We start from the raw sequence: 14626 nt of genomic DNA on the forward strand, positions 1-14626 counted from the left end.
TTTTTAATCAGAATAGTTCTTCAAATTGAGGTCAGTGGCTGAAGACATGTCTACTTACTCTCCTGAGTGTCTCGTTATTTTACCGTTTTCAAATTGAACACCCCGTATACCTGCTTGATCTTTCTGGCGTGCTTCTAAAGACCCTGTTTGCAAAGAAACCTGTTTGGTATTTTGCCAAATTTTTGCATATTTCAATGTTTAATTCAAGGGAACATTAAGCAACATTGCTTTCTCTCGGTTCATCCTTATTTAAACCTCTTTGTTTCGATTTTTTCCGAGAACGGAATCTGAATTATGCATGCCAAGCAGCTAAGTATTTCTGCATTTATAAATTCATACTAGTTTTGAATAGTTTTCATAAATCTGATGTAAACCCTGCACCATTTGAACATTTTACTCACGTTTCACTTTATGGTGTTCGCAAAGAACAACAGTCTATCCTTATAGTAAATATACAGGGTGTTTTTTTTATTAAGTAAGCACTCATGTCTATTATCTGCGTCTTCGGCGCTCAGGATGTTTACTCATTGAAACCTTTTTCCCTGCCTCCTGTATCTCCCACTAAAATGTTCTTGCGTGCTTTTCGGCTTTCGACCCTTAATTTCCGTTGGTTCTCCCATATTTCTTTGCGCTCAAAATTAACGTGCCACCCCTGTACACATTAATAAGTAAAAATAAATAAATAAGCCACCTTGTTGCATGTACAATCTACATATTGGCCAATTCTTTGCAATGTCAGTGGTACCGCTTTTATAGCAATTTGCGATTGATTGGTAGTAGAACTCGGGCGGTCGCAAGACCATTAGAAATGTGAAAAATTGAAAAATGTATTATTTCGGTGTTGTATTTTTCCTAATCGGTCTCAGTGATTGTTTGAAATTGTCGAATTATGGTGCAAACAGCACTGGCATGGGTAAGTGAAGGGAGTGTCGCAAGCGAATGGTACCGAACCGAATTATAAGGTCAATGTTGTACCTACGATTTCGCGTTACAGTTTCCGCAAAGGAATTTTGCACAATCGATGCAAACAGGGTGGAAAATGCGAGTCAAAGAAATGTGGAGGAGTTGCATCTGTTGAAAATATGGAAACAGTTTCCGGTGGATCTGTTTTGGAATGTTAGCAGTATTTCCAGTGCCTGCCAAAGAGACTACCAAAGGTTCTGGGATGGGGCGTTTCGAAATGAGCTGGATTCTTTAAAGTGTGAGTAGGTTTTGCGGGAAAACTAAAGAAAATAACATTTATTAAGTGAAAGTTGGGGTTTTGCTTACAAAACATTTCCGCCAATGTTGCGTCTTATTTTCGCTCAAATCAATTTCAACTTTTTCAAGTTCTCTTCATACCGAATTTAAGGATTATTCAATCGACTCTACGTTACCTTTTCGGATATTCCAGAACTTTCATTTTGAATGTGCTGTTTGTTCCTTATTGGGAAATAAGGCTTCTTCTAGAAAGTGCAAGCTTATAAAAAGTTATTCGCAAAAGGACAAGGTGGAGACCAGCGAGTAGAGATAGCAATTGGCACAAATTTTCTGCAGATTAATCGATACGAAAATCAGGTTTTATGGTAACAGCTTTATTTAACGAAGTCGAATGTTGGAATGAGAGCTGGCCTTTGAAAAGGGCCCAAATGATGAAAAATATATACATTTTTCAAACGAATGGCCGCAAGAAGAAATCCTTTGCTCCAATTGTTTTCAGGCAAGATTTTCAATTTAACCCCAACTTCTCTGGACATTTTAAATTTCTTTCTGTTAGCAGTGACTAAGCGCTCGTGTTTCAGTGTCTTTGATTTTCGTTAAAGAGCGGCTTTTAAGATCCGCTACAATTTTGGATTTTTGCATTTTCCGAAAGAATTATAAACGTATCTAAAATGATGTTATATAGAAAAAACGAGCATTTTAAAGCTCTACGCCGGTATAACAACTAGATCTTCGCAGCTCCACCGATTATCTTAATATGATCCAAAGTCTAAGGGCGGTTTTAAAATTTCGCAAAAATTTTGAAATTTAGCATTTTGCGTGGGGACTCAAAACACTTCTAAATTTATGTTTAGTGCGAAAAAGTGAGCATTTTAAGGATCTATCCTGCAACGACAATGACAACTTTAGAGCTCTACCAGTTCGCAAAATATCAGCCACAGATTAAAAGCGGTTCTCAAAAACCTGCTTTAACTGGAAATTTTCGTATTTTGCGTCAAAACTAGAGAAAATCGTCAAATAATGTTTTACATGAAAACATTCACAGTTTAACGCTCTATCTAGTTATGTCAACTAGAGGTTTGCATCTAAACTGGTTCTCTATATATCAGCTGAAGAGTAGGGGAGGTTTTAAAGTTCTGCATTAATGTAGAATTTTCGCATTTTGCGGGCAAACTAGTTACTTTTCTAAAGGCATGTTTTTTTATAACAAACTCTTTTGTCTCAAATTTGGCAAAATCTTCAAATTCATGACAAATAAGCTAAAATGTTCTGAAACCTTCAAATTGTTCAGTAGCCGTTAAAAAGTTAGCAGAAAAAGTCACATTATTTCGTTAAAATCCCGCTTCTACTCTATCAGAAAGACACAAAACTGTAAGGAACAACTTTATAGTTAAAAAATTCGGCAAGTTTCCAACCAAAACTCAAGAAATCCAGTCGGTTTTGCGAAAGATTGATGGAGCCAAACTGAAACCCTGAAATTTGCGAAAAAACTGCAATTTTCAAATTTGCCTCAGCGTCTCCGGATATTTTTAATTTTCTTCAGAACACTGTATCTAAAACCTAGTGGTTTAGTGTCTAACATTCTTGCCTTTCCTTTGTGGCGAAACTCGATTATTCCGCATCGTTTTTTCTGTTGCGTTGCTTTCGTGCAAATCTTTTTCTTCTAGCAAAAGTTCAAAAGTTCTTCTAGCAAACTTACCAAATCTTCTTCAATAAGTGCAGTGAATGGAGATAGCAATTGGCAAAATGTTTCTGCAGAAGTTCGATAGGAAAATCTGGTTTTATGGTAACAACTTTATTGAACGAAGTCGAATGTTGAAATCAGGGCTGTTCTTTAAAAGGCGCCTAAATGACGGAAAAATATATATTTTTTAACATCAAATAGCCGTAATGAGAAGTCCTTTGCTCCAAGCATCATATCTTCAGGCAATATTTTCAAATTTACTCCAACTTCTCTGGAAATTTTAAATTTCTTTCTGTAAGGAGTAACTAATCGCTCGTGTTTCAGTGTCTTTGATTTTCTTTAAAGAGCGGCTCTTAAGACCCGCAACAATTTTGGATTTTTGCATTTTCCGAAAGAAATGTAAACGTATCTAAAATGATGCTATATAGAAAAAATATATAGAAAAACGAGCATTTTAAAGCTCTATCCCGCGATGACAACTAGATCTTCGCAGCTCCACCGATTATCTAAATATGATCCAAAGACTAAGGGCGGTTTTAAAATTTTCCAAAAATTTTGAAATTTTGCATTTTGGAACTCGAAACATTTCTAAATTTATGTTTAGTGCAAAAAGTGAGCATTTTAAGGCTCTATCCTGCCACGACAATGACAACTTTAGAGCTCTACTAGTTCGCAAAATATCAGCCACAGGCTAAATGCGGTTCTCAAAAACATGCTTTAACATGAAATTTTCCAATTTTGCGTCAAAACAAGAGACTTTCCTCAAATGATGTTTTACATGAAAAAATGCACCGTTTAAGACTCTATCTAGCAATGTCAACTAGAGCTTTGCATCTAAACTGGTTCTCTGAATACGATCCGAAGTCTAGAGGAGGTTTTGAAGTTTTGCATTAATTTAGCATTTTCGCATTTTGCGGGAAAACTAGGGACTTTGCTAAAATCATGTTTTTCATAAAAAACTGTTTTGCCTCAAATTTGGCAAAATCATCAAATTAATGACGAATAAGCTAGAATGTTCTGATACCTTCAAATTGTTCAGCAGCCGTTAAAAAGTTAGCAGAAAAAAGTCACATTATTTCGTTAAAATCCCGCTTCAACTCTAAAACACAAAACTGCAAGGAAAAACTGTACAGTTAAAAAATTCGGCAAGTTTCCAATCGAAACTCAAGAAATCCAGTCGGTTTTGCGAAATTTTTATGAAGTTAAACTGAAACCCTGAAGTTTTTCGAAGTTTCCAAATTTGAGAAAAAAACTGCGCTTTTGAAATTTGCCTTAGCTTCTCTGCATATATACCAATTCTTCTCCAGTAAGTTCAGTGAATGGAGATAGCAATTATAAAAAAAGTTCTGCAGAAGATTGATAGGAAAATCAGGTTTTATGGTAACAGCTTTATTTAACAAAGTCGAATGTTGAAATCAGAGCGCCCAAATGATGAAACAAATATATATTTTTTAACCGAATTGCCGCAAAAATAAGTCCTTCGCTCCAATTGATTGCGTTTCCAGGCAAGATTTTCAAATTTACCCCAACTTCTCTGGACATTTTAAATTTATGTTTGTAAGGAGTAAATAATCGCTGATGTTTCAATGCCTTTGATTTTCTTTAAAGAGTGGCTCTTAATATCCGCATCAATTTTGATTTTTTACATTTTTCGAAAGCATTCTAAACATTACTAAAATTATGCTACATAGAAATAAACGAGCATTTTAAGGCTCTATTCAGCGTTAACAACTAGATCTTCGCAGCTCCACCGATTATCTAAATATGATCCAAAGACTAAGGGCGGTTTTAAAATTTTCCAAAAATTTTGAATTTTTCAATTTGAGTTGGAACTCGAAACATTTCTAAATTTATGTTTAGTGCAAAAAGGTCAGCATTTTAAGGCTCTATCATGCAACGACAATGACAACTTTAGAGCTCTACCAGTCCACAAAATATCAGCCACAGACTAAAAGCGGTTCTCAAAATCCTGCTTTAACAACGAAGACTAGGGGAGGTTTTAAAGTTCTGCTTTCATTTAGAATTTTCGCATTTTGCGGGCAATCTAGAAACTTTCCTAAAATCGTGTTTTTCATAACAAACTGTTTTGTCTCAAATTTGGCAAAATCTTCAGCTAAAATGTTCTGAAACCTTCAAATTGTTCAGTAGCCGTGAAAAAGTTAGCAGAAAAAAGTCACATTATTTCGTTAAAATCTCGCTTAAACTCTAGCAGAAAGACGCAAAACTGTAAGGAAAAACTTTTCAGTTAAAAATTCGGCAAGTTTCCAAAAGACACTCAAGAAATCCAGTCAGTTCTGCGAAAATTTGATGAATCCAAATTGAGCCTCTAAAATTTTTCGATATTTTAAATTTGCGAAAATACCGCAATTTTCAAATTTGCCTTTGATTCTCTGGATATTTTTAATTTTCTTCAGAACACTGTAAGTTACCTCGTGTTTTAGAGTCTAACTTCTTGCCTTTTCTTTGTGGCGAATTTCGATGATTTCGATTCGTGTTTTCTGATGCGTTGTTTTCGTGCAAATCATTTTCTTCTAGCCAAAGTGAGAAACTTCTTCAATAAGATCATAGTTGGAGATGTGTTAGTCTCTTGCTTCATTACCGGTTTAGAACTTATTACTCTCATATACTTGGTTTCGCCCGAAAATAACGTTCTTGAAAGAAACTTTTGCATTCCTAAACTGATGGTTCACACAAAAAGTTTCCATTTTAAACGGTTCTCGAAATCTGAGCCATAGAATAAGACCGGTTCTCAAGACCAGTATATATTTTGAATTTTGACATTTTGTGGAAAAGCTGTAAATATGCATCAAATGATGTTTTATATAGAAAAGTGCTCTGATCCGCAAAATCTTTTTGTCTCAATTTAGGCAAAATCTTGACATTTCTGAAAAAAAAAAGCAAAAATGTTCTGTAACCTTCAAAGGCACACTTTGCCAGTAAATGGTAGAAAGTTTGCAAGATAATAAGGCGCAATATTTTGCCAAACATTGTACAAAAACTTGAGCTTTAACAAATTCAGAAAGTTTTCACTAGAAACTCAACAAATCCAGTCAGTTTTCTTCAAAATTTGACGGAGCAAAACTGAAATTTATAGCGCTTATTAATCAATAGAGAATTGCCCTTTTTCCAAAGAAGTTTTACGAAATTATATAAGATGAGGTTAAGCGATAACTTGCTTAACATTGTCTCACTAAAATTTGATATCTTGAAGAAAACGAGAAACTGAACAAGAAATGGGGGAAATTCATACACATTTTTCTTCCTTTTTTTTCAGAGCAAAGCAAATCTAGACCCGTATTCTTCAACGGCTTGAATCTATAAAAGGTTGTTTTGTTGACCAAGAAACGCTGGCAATTTCAAAAATGTAATTCCAAAATTTTGTACAAGCGTGAGCATTCCATCTCGAAGTCCGAAATATTTCTACTGAGGTTTCTTCAGAGAATCCCAAATTAACAAAATCAGAGCAGAGCAAGAGCAGAACTTTGCTCTGTAAAAGAATCCTCAAAGTTAAGCAAATGTTGTATGAAAAGCTGGTGTTCAGTATTCCCTTTCTAATAAGATATTCTGCGTCTAATTCGTATTCTTCTACATTTGTTCAGGTGATCACCATAACCACCTACACCTGCTTTGTAGTTTTCAGTTTCTTAATAATCCTCAGCTCTACATCCAATGCATTAAAGCTTTTTCAAATGACAATGTTTTTTAAGTATTTGATGCCTCAGCCAAACCACCATCAGGCCTCCTCAGCGGCAACATCAACCAATTTGGAGACTTTGAAGAATGCCTTCAAGTACCCAGAGCCCAATACTGTCTAGCTCTAATAGATTTAGAGCCTCTATGGAAGAAACCATTACATCAATACAAAGACCTCATCCATTCGCACTTCAGCATCACGGAATCCTTCGACGATGTATGTGGGCAAGTTGACCATTACAGGAATTTCATGCGGTCTTCATCTTGCAGCCAAGTCATCGCGTTCCAGGTTTCTCCTTTGTTCGATGGGGCTTTTGCATACCACGTAGCTGTAAAGTTGAGGACCTGGAGAATGCTTTGGAGGTGAAAATTGGCGTGAGGACGAAAGTGAAACCTGGCATGTGCCAGACATGGGGCTTGAGCCCCAGGACATGGACATTTGGGGATTACTTGGCTAGGGCGTACTTTGTTTCTCTGGCAATAGCAGCTCTGATCGGCACAGCATTGGGGAAGAAGCATGCGATTTTTCTGCAAAAGCATGGTGGGTTTTTATGGGAGCCTGAAGGAGGAGCTGGGAATGTTCTTTTGTTGTTCCAGCAAAAGCTCTACAGTTCCTCAAGTGCTTCGACTTCCAGGAGAACTTTCGTCAATTAACTGAAAGGCCCGCAAACAGGAACGAGTACAAGTCGGTGCATGGCGTGCGGTTCTTTTCAGCTTTGGCCTTGATTATGGCTCACAAAACCATGGCCTTGCTGTATAATCCCTACATCAACAAAGCATGGATGGCTGAGGTAACTTTCAAAGCCTTCAACTAGTGAAGAAAACACGGACTATACATTTTGTTGCTTCTCAGAGTCAAGCAATGCGTTGGTCAGTTATAGGCAGGAACGCCATCATCTACACCGATTGCTTTCTATTAGTGAGCGGACTGCTGAATGCGAAGTCGCTGTTTGGGGAGCTGGAAAAGTCTGGAGTGATACGTTACAAGGCCAAGCTCTACAGCAGACTCGTCAGGTGGCTGAGCCACTCTGGCCATTGACTGTGAATTTAATTGGGGGGCATTTGCAGAATTGTCCCAGGCTTATTAACAGTGATCCTTTTCTGTACGTATATTCTGCCGGATTTGGGCTCGGGACCTCTTTGGCCGATGGTCGTGGACCATCATGCGGAATTATGCAAGCAATACATGTGGCGGAACTTGCTGTTTGTACACAATTATTTTGGATTCGAGCGCATGGTGGGTACTAAGTATTTTTCTATTCCGCGCAATGTTGCCGCCCTTTTCTCCGGGAAAACTGTTCCTGAAGCATTCCCTGCTGCCAGGAGCGTAGATTAATGCTAGTGTTTCAGTGCTTGACCCACACGCATCAGGTTGGAATCGACATGCAGCTCTTTCTAGTCTCCCCCGTGTTCATATATGCCCTATGGAGAAATCAGCGTCTTGGCCTGTGGCTGATTGGAGGCCTATCGGCCATTTCCTCCATTTTGCGGTTTTACTATACATTTAGTTATCAGTTGAGTCATGTGGTCCATTTCGGAATCCCGTAAGTTTTTAAACTATTGTAGCTCGCAACGTTTTAAATAATTATTACAAAAAACTGAGTCATAAATTCGGCAACCGGGTCACTCAATTGGCTTTCCAAGGCAGTAGTGGCCCACCGAACATGTAAATCACCCTGCAACTGGAAAGTTGCTTTCACTGTTCATTTTATAGAATATCTAGAATGTTCAACACAGCCGATCTCTCCTATATTCTGCCGACCCATCGAGCCTCGATCTACTTTCTGGGCGTGTTATTGGCCTGGTTGCTTCGACGTCCTCCCAAGACGTTCTCCAGGGTAATCAGCCATTTACTGTTTGTGTTTTTATGTACCTAAAGTGATTTTTAGAAAAAGCTGCACTTGGTTTGGGGGTTGATGTACACAGTGGGCCTGATCACCTGGTTCGGGCCCAGTTTCATGTGCGTTAAAGGCTACCAATACCACAGTTTGGAAAGCGCCCTGTACAGCACGTTTTACCCTTACACCTGGGGAATTGCCATTGCCTGGATCATCTACTCCACAGAGTGTGGATTTGGAAGTAAGGGGGATTTGAGTGTGGCCGCTGTGTTGCTTTGATTGGACAATTTCAGGCTGCTTTGGCCCGCTGTTAACGTGGAAATACTTTCAAATATTCACCAAGATTTCCTATGGCGTCTACCTGATCCAGTTTCCAGTGTTTTTTTATAATGTTGGGTCAACTAGGCATGCCGGGGAGTTTCACAGCCATCTAGTGGTTAGTGGGAAGCGAGGGCCTAGTGAACTTTGCCGGTCTAATGTAGGTTTTCCAGTTTCCTTTGCAGGAGATTGTGGTCATTGTGGGGCTTTCAACGGTGCTGACGCTTCTGGTGGAAATGCCCAGCCAAAATTTGCACACATTGGCAATGTCCAGAAAAAAATTGAATAAATGATTGTTTATTTTCCACACCGCTTGTTTGCCTAGGCTATAACTGAATGGGAATATTAACTAGTTGTTCAAGTATCAAAGCCCTTGGTTTCGATTTCTTCGTCCCCAAGCACCGTAATGCGGCCCTCAATTTCAGCAAAAGCTGGCGATCGGGACTGCAAGTAGAGCCTGAAAATGTCCATGTCCGTTTGTCCAGTTACGACATTTTCAATGTTCTCCGATATGGCTGTGAAAGCGTCACCGCCTGCAAAAAAGCTTTGGAGCAGCGCTCACTTGGAGGTTGTGGCTGGAGATTACCTCCAACCAGGAAAGAAGGCACTGCAATACTGTAGGTTGCCTCCAAGTCCAGCTCATCATAGTCTGGTACATCGCACTGCTGGCAGCGGATTTTCACATCAACCACTCGGTCTCCTTCAGGTCTGGACACGTTGTAAACCACGTGAATTCCTGCAGAGGTGACGAGCTGATTATGCCATCATGTGGGGGTTGGGGATCTTACCAGACACTTGAAGGAGTTTCAGGTCGGAGGTAATTCGGGCATTGCTGTAGGATCCAGCCGCCTGTTCCAGCGCCTCCTTCAAATATCTGCCTTCTATTCGCCCAAAGTCCACGGTGTTGGAGAACGGTTGCGCTGTTAGCATGTCGCCGTAGGTAATATCTGGAAAGATCGGTAAAATCAGGCAACCGGAACCATTTGGGCAACGTTGTGCGGTGAAGACACATGAAGGAAGCGAACAACAAACCAATAAAAACTGAAACTTACTGCCAATTTCCACGTCGGTTCTCAACCCTCCAGCATTGATAATGGCTATGGGCGCCCTGGTCCAGGCCCCATCGACAATGTTTTGAGAGTACTGAAAAACATTGAGAAAAACACCTCTTTACTTGAAGAAGCAACTCACCGCGAAGACATAGGCATCAGTTACAAAGTTGCCCAAGTTGCACTCGCTGTAATAGCAGCCCGTTTTGGACAGTTTCACCAAAGAGGACCCGATCACAGCCGATCCCTCAGCTTCAACAATTTCGTTCCAGGGCTCCAAGGCGGCGTCAATCGTTTCGTCTACAAACATTTGCTCATATAACTTTTCCTGCTTCTACTCACAGATCACAGCTTTACCTTTAGGCAGGCCAGTTTCCAGGAAAATCGGCGATCCCGAGTAGTCAGCTACTTCACCGTCGCTATCGTAGAAGATGGTGATATTCCCCAGGTATTTGGTGTAAGCTGAGGCTTGCACCACAAGAACGTTCCTCCCAGTTCTACTTTGCACTATAGTAGGATAGGTACCTTCTGGTGTGTCTGGCCCTGGAGGGTCGTCTGGAAATCGATTCATCCCATCAGAACACTTGTGGCTTTGAAGCTAAAGCACCAGGGCAGAAGTGAAGGAATTAAAGTGTTACCTCCGGTGTACAAGAAGGTGTGTGAGTGAGCGCCCACAATGAGACCAATTTTCTCACTGGCGTTTGCAGCTATTTCCTGATCATTGCCGTACCCAACATGGGAGAGAACAATGTTGGTGAACACTCCTTCTTCTCGCACCAGACGCTCGGCTTCAGCATTAACACTGGCTGATTCTGGATAAAACACCAAGTTTCCCGTACTGGAGATGGTCTGGAAACATTTGCGTATTTGCGCAGCAAATTTCCACCCAGTTAGAACTACCCACGTACGTTTGTTTTTGCGTAAATCACTCCGATGATCCCAATCTTCCGGCCGTTTCTCTCAATCACCACGCTTTTCTGGTACGTTCCTTTAATATCCAGTTCTTCATCGTCGTTGATATTGGCACAAACCACTGGACTCTTCAGGTTCTTGATGAACGGAACAACTCCATCTATGCCATCATCAAACTCATGGTTTCCCAGCACCTGCAAGAATTTCGATGTTTCAAAGGCACAAGCTTGCAACTGATGGCATTACGGTGGCGTCAAAGGGCAGTTTGTTCAGAAACTCCTGAGTGATGTTCCATTTTCCAAGGGAATAGTACAGAGTTCCCTGGAAATTGTCGCCGCCGTTAAGCAGGACCGAGTCGGGTTTATCTGCCAATAAGCTGTGGATTTGGGCAAACAGTCTGGAAAAGCCCCCAATGCAGGTTTCCGGGTTGCTGCATGTTCCAGATGATGTGCTGGTTTCTGCAAATCTTCAAACTCACCTTGTATTGATTTGGCGATTTGTAAATTTAAAACAATTTGTTTTCGATGTGTATTAAATTCGTATAAAGACTGGTTTTGATAATATTTTAATTTTAATAATTTTGAAGTCCCAGAATCCAGAACTTGGTTGGTAAATAATGGTAATTATTTTTTCAAACCTGCAGTTTTGCATAAAAAAATCCACTTTACTCTCTGTATCGTACAGTAATTAAGAATTTCATCATTTTGCAACTTTCAATTTTAGTTATAAAGTTTTATACAAAATTTCGCAAGGAAAGTGCAGGAGGGTATTTCAAGATTATCACTGGAAAATCAAGTATTTCTTGACCCTCTGCTGATCTCAAATCTCTGATAATTAACTCGTAAACTCTGTGTTTAATTTTTCAGTTGGGGATCGTCCGTTTCATCCAATACATTTTTTGCAAAATTTCAAAAGTTACTCGGAAAAGAAATACAAAAACTGAAAGTTTTTCGATTTGGTTTAGATTAAAAGAATTGGCCGTACATGCATTCAAATATAAAATTGCAATTTTTAACGTTCACATGGTGAATTAAATGTTGTAACTTGGAAAAGTGAAACTTTCAGTTATAAATCAGGTAACTGGCTCGAAAAGTTTAATAATTGAAATATATGAACAACAATGTTATTTGCCGTACATATTTTAAAATTGGTTGGGAAATTTCTGTTGCAGTGACGCAAAAATACTACTACTACTTTCTATTATAAATAATTTCATTTATAAAACCGTATATAAAATTCAGTTTGCTAGATTCGTTCAGAATTTCTCGCTTAGATCTATTGATTGCCTTTAGAAAATTGCGTTTTTTACTTATACAATCGCAGATGTGTTAAGCAGTGACAAATATTTCAAGTTTATATTTGAAGTGTGCATATAAAATGTTGTATTTTTTTCAGACCTCGAAATTTGTCTTTTACATAGATTATCGTGGTTTACGAAACGAGTTATTTCAATTGTAAATTGGCCATTTCACAGGTAAAGCCTTACAATTGATACTGAAAACAAACAAATTAAACATTACTTTTTATAAGCCCAAAAGGTGTGTCTCTGTTATCGTTCAAGTTTAAAAAAGTGCACATTTCACGCATAAAATTGCAATTTCACTTGCACAGTTGCAATAATCTGGAAATTCAAATCATAAAGCCGTTTATAAAGAACATCTTTTGCTGCTTTACACCTTAAATCGACTGTTTATTGTCAGTAGAATACATATTTTACTTATACAATCTAGATATTTTTGTCATAACAGTCGAGGATTCAAATTTGCATAAGAAATGTTGTGCTTAATTCAGAAGCTTATAAATTGCTTTCACATTGATTATCATAGTTTATAAAACCGTGCGTTTGGACTGTAAAAGAGCAAATTTCATTGTAAAGCGCCAGATCTTCCAACTTTAACTTTTAAGTCATCAAACATAAAAACCAGTTTTGCATAGGTAGAAAATTTGCCACGAAATTCATCGTTCCGGTGTGGGAAAGTACATATTTTACTTATAAAATTGCAATTTCACTTCTACACTTGTAATGATTTCAAAAGACACATCAGGAAACCGTTTATAAAGTGGACCTCTTGATAGGTTTGCTCAGAATTTTCTATAAAATGAATCGAAGAGTTATTAGGCAAATATTTAAAATCGGCATATAAACTCCAGTTGCTGCACAACGTGTTCCTACAAATTGACTGTCATATTAAAAAAAACGGTACAAATTGAAAATTTAATTTCTAATCGGTCAAATTCTTCAAGTATCAGTTAGTATCTAAAACATAAAATGTTAACAAAATGAAAAATTGTTGAAAAAGCTTCGATATAACCGATTCTTCGATATAAAAAACCGTATATAAAATTCAATGTATGCTAGATTCGTTCAAAATTTTTCACTTAGATCTATTGATTGCCTCTTGAGAATTGCGTTTTTCAGTTATACAATCGCATATGTGTTTGTTAGGCAGTGACAAAATTTCAGGTTCATATTTGAAATGTGCATATAAACTGCTGTAATGTTTTCAAAACCTCGAAATTTGTCTTTTACGGAGATTATCGTGGTTTATAAAACGAGTTATTTCAATTATTAAGTTACTATTTCACTTCCAAATGGTAAAGCTTAATAATCTATACTTAAAGCAAGCAAATTAAAGAATACTTTTTGTAAGCCCAAAAGGTGTGTCTCTGAAATTTATCGTTCAAGTTTAAAAAAGTGCACGTTTTACGCATAAAATTGCAATTTCACTTGCGCAGTTGCAATAATCTCGAAATTCAAATTAAAAACCCGTTTATAAAGTGCACTTTTTGCTAATTCTCTCTTAAATCGACTGTTTATTTTCAGCAGAATACATATTTTACTTATACAATTTCATATGTTTTTAAACAGAGTCGTTTTTTTTGCATTTGCATCGAAATTTGCATAAGAAATGTTGTGCTTGATTCATTAGCATATCATTTGCCTCCCACATAGATTATCATAGTTTATAAAACCGTGCATTATAAAAGACCTAGTTTCATTGATAAAGAACCAAATCTGCCAACTTTAACGTTTAAATCATAGCACATAAAAACCAGTTCTCCATAGGTTCAAAAATTGCCACATTTTACACATTTTACTTATAAAATTGCAATTTCACTTAACAGTTGTAACGATTTCAAAAGAAACATCCGGAAAACCGTTTATAAAGTGGACCTCTTGATAGGTTTGCTCATAATTTTCTAGAAAAGAGTCGAAGAGTTTATAAAAGTACACATTTCAGTTATACAATCACAGTTGTTTTTATACGAAGGCAAATAATTGAAATATGGAAATTTACATTTCAAATCGGCATATAAAATGCGGTTTGCTACACAACGTGTTCCTACAAATTGACTGTCATATTTAAAAAAACGGTATAAATGGAAAATTTCATTTCTAAAGGGTCAAATTCTTTAAGAATCAGTTGGTATCCAAACATGAAATTTTAACGATATTAAAAAATTGTTCCTAAAATTAATTGTCGATGTTTAGAAAAGTTTCATTTATAAAATTGCAATTTCACTTGCCCCACTTATGCTCACTTGCACCAAACATTTAAGAAAGACTTAAGGTTATGCTTAGCGTTAAGTTCGAGCCTAACTGCAAAAATGGATTGCACCAACCGATGACACGATCTTAAGTTCGTCTTTGAAAATCTTAAATTTAAGGACTAGTTCTCGAGTACTTAAGCATGACTTAGCCTTCTTCCAACCTCACTTTAGTCGCTAGTTAGTCAAATATAGAGCATACGTATATGAATTGTGTAATCATAATGTCCTATTTTCAAAAAATAAGTACCTACGTACATCATAAATTTTTAATTTCAACGTTTCATATATATATATATAAATAATCTTTATTTCCTACAGAAAAAGGCTATCGACCCAATCGGTCTTTCTGCCCTTGTTTAGTATATATGTGCCTTAGCCTA

The 14626-nt window shown here is 37.5% G+C and overlaps 2 protein-coding genes across 2 annotated transcripts in view; one reads left to right on the forward strand and one right to left on the reverse strand.

The window, feature by feature from the left end:
- Positions 1 to 64: 64 nt before the first annotated feature.
- On the forward strand, positions 65 to 9040 carry LOC109534998 (nose resistant to fluoxetine protein 6). Its single transcript, XM_019900808.2, has 12 exons — positions 65 to 913; positions 995 to 1201; positions 6592 to 6794; positions 6848 to 7118; positions 7175 to 7368; positions 7431 to 7591; positions 7646 to 7814; positions 7928 to 8121; positions 8292 to 8415; positions 8467 to 8656; positions 8709 to 8851; positions 8907 to 9040. Exons 1-12 carry the CDS (start codon positions 826 to 828, stop codon positions 9024 to 9026), a joined length of 2064 nt encoding a protein of 687 aa, XP_019756367.2. The 5' UTR covers positions 65 to 825; the 3' UTR covers positions 9027 to 9040.
- Positions 9015 to 14626, reverse strand: part of LOC109534999 (apyrase) — an 8544-nt gene continuing 2932 nt past the window's right edge. Inside the window, exons 2-10 of the mRNA XM_019900810.2 lie at positions 10941 to 11160; positions 10691 to 10888; positions 10421 to 10631; positions 10140 to 10337; positions 9925 to 10082; positions 9786 to 9876; positions 9522 to 9680; positions 9320 to 9469; positions 9015 to 9266 (exon numbers count right to left, since the gene is read on the reverse strand). Of these exons, the coding sequence (XP_019756369.1) occupies positions 9091 to 9266; positions 9320 to 9469; positions 9522 to 9680; positions 9786 to 9876; positions 9925 to 10082; positions 10140 to 10337; positions 10421 to 10631; positions 10691 to 10888; positions 10941 to 11160 (1561 nt within the window). The 3' untranslated portion in view covers positions 9015 to 9090. The remainder of the gene's footprint in view (positions 9267 to 9319; positions 9470 to 9521; positions 9681 to 9785; positions 9877 to 9924; positions 10083 to 10139; positions 10338 to 10420; positions 10632 to 10690; positions 10889 to 10940; positions 11161 to 14626) is intronic.

Source organism: Dendroctonus ponderosae, unplaced genomic scaffold (assembly GCF_020466585.1).
Source record: "Dendroctonus ponderosae isolate FM_Combo_2020 unplaced genomic scaffold, Dpon_F_20191213v2 Dpon_F_20191213_1, whole genome shotgun sequence".
Taxonomy (NCBI): domain Eukaryota; kingdom Metazoa; phylum Arthropoda; class Insecta; order Coleoptera; family Curculionidae; genus Dendroctonus; species Dendroctonus ponderosae.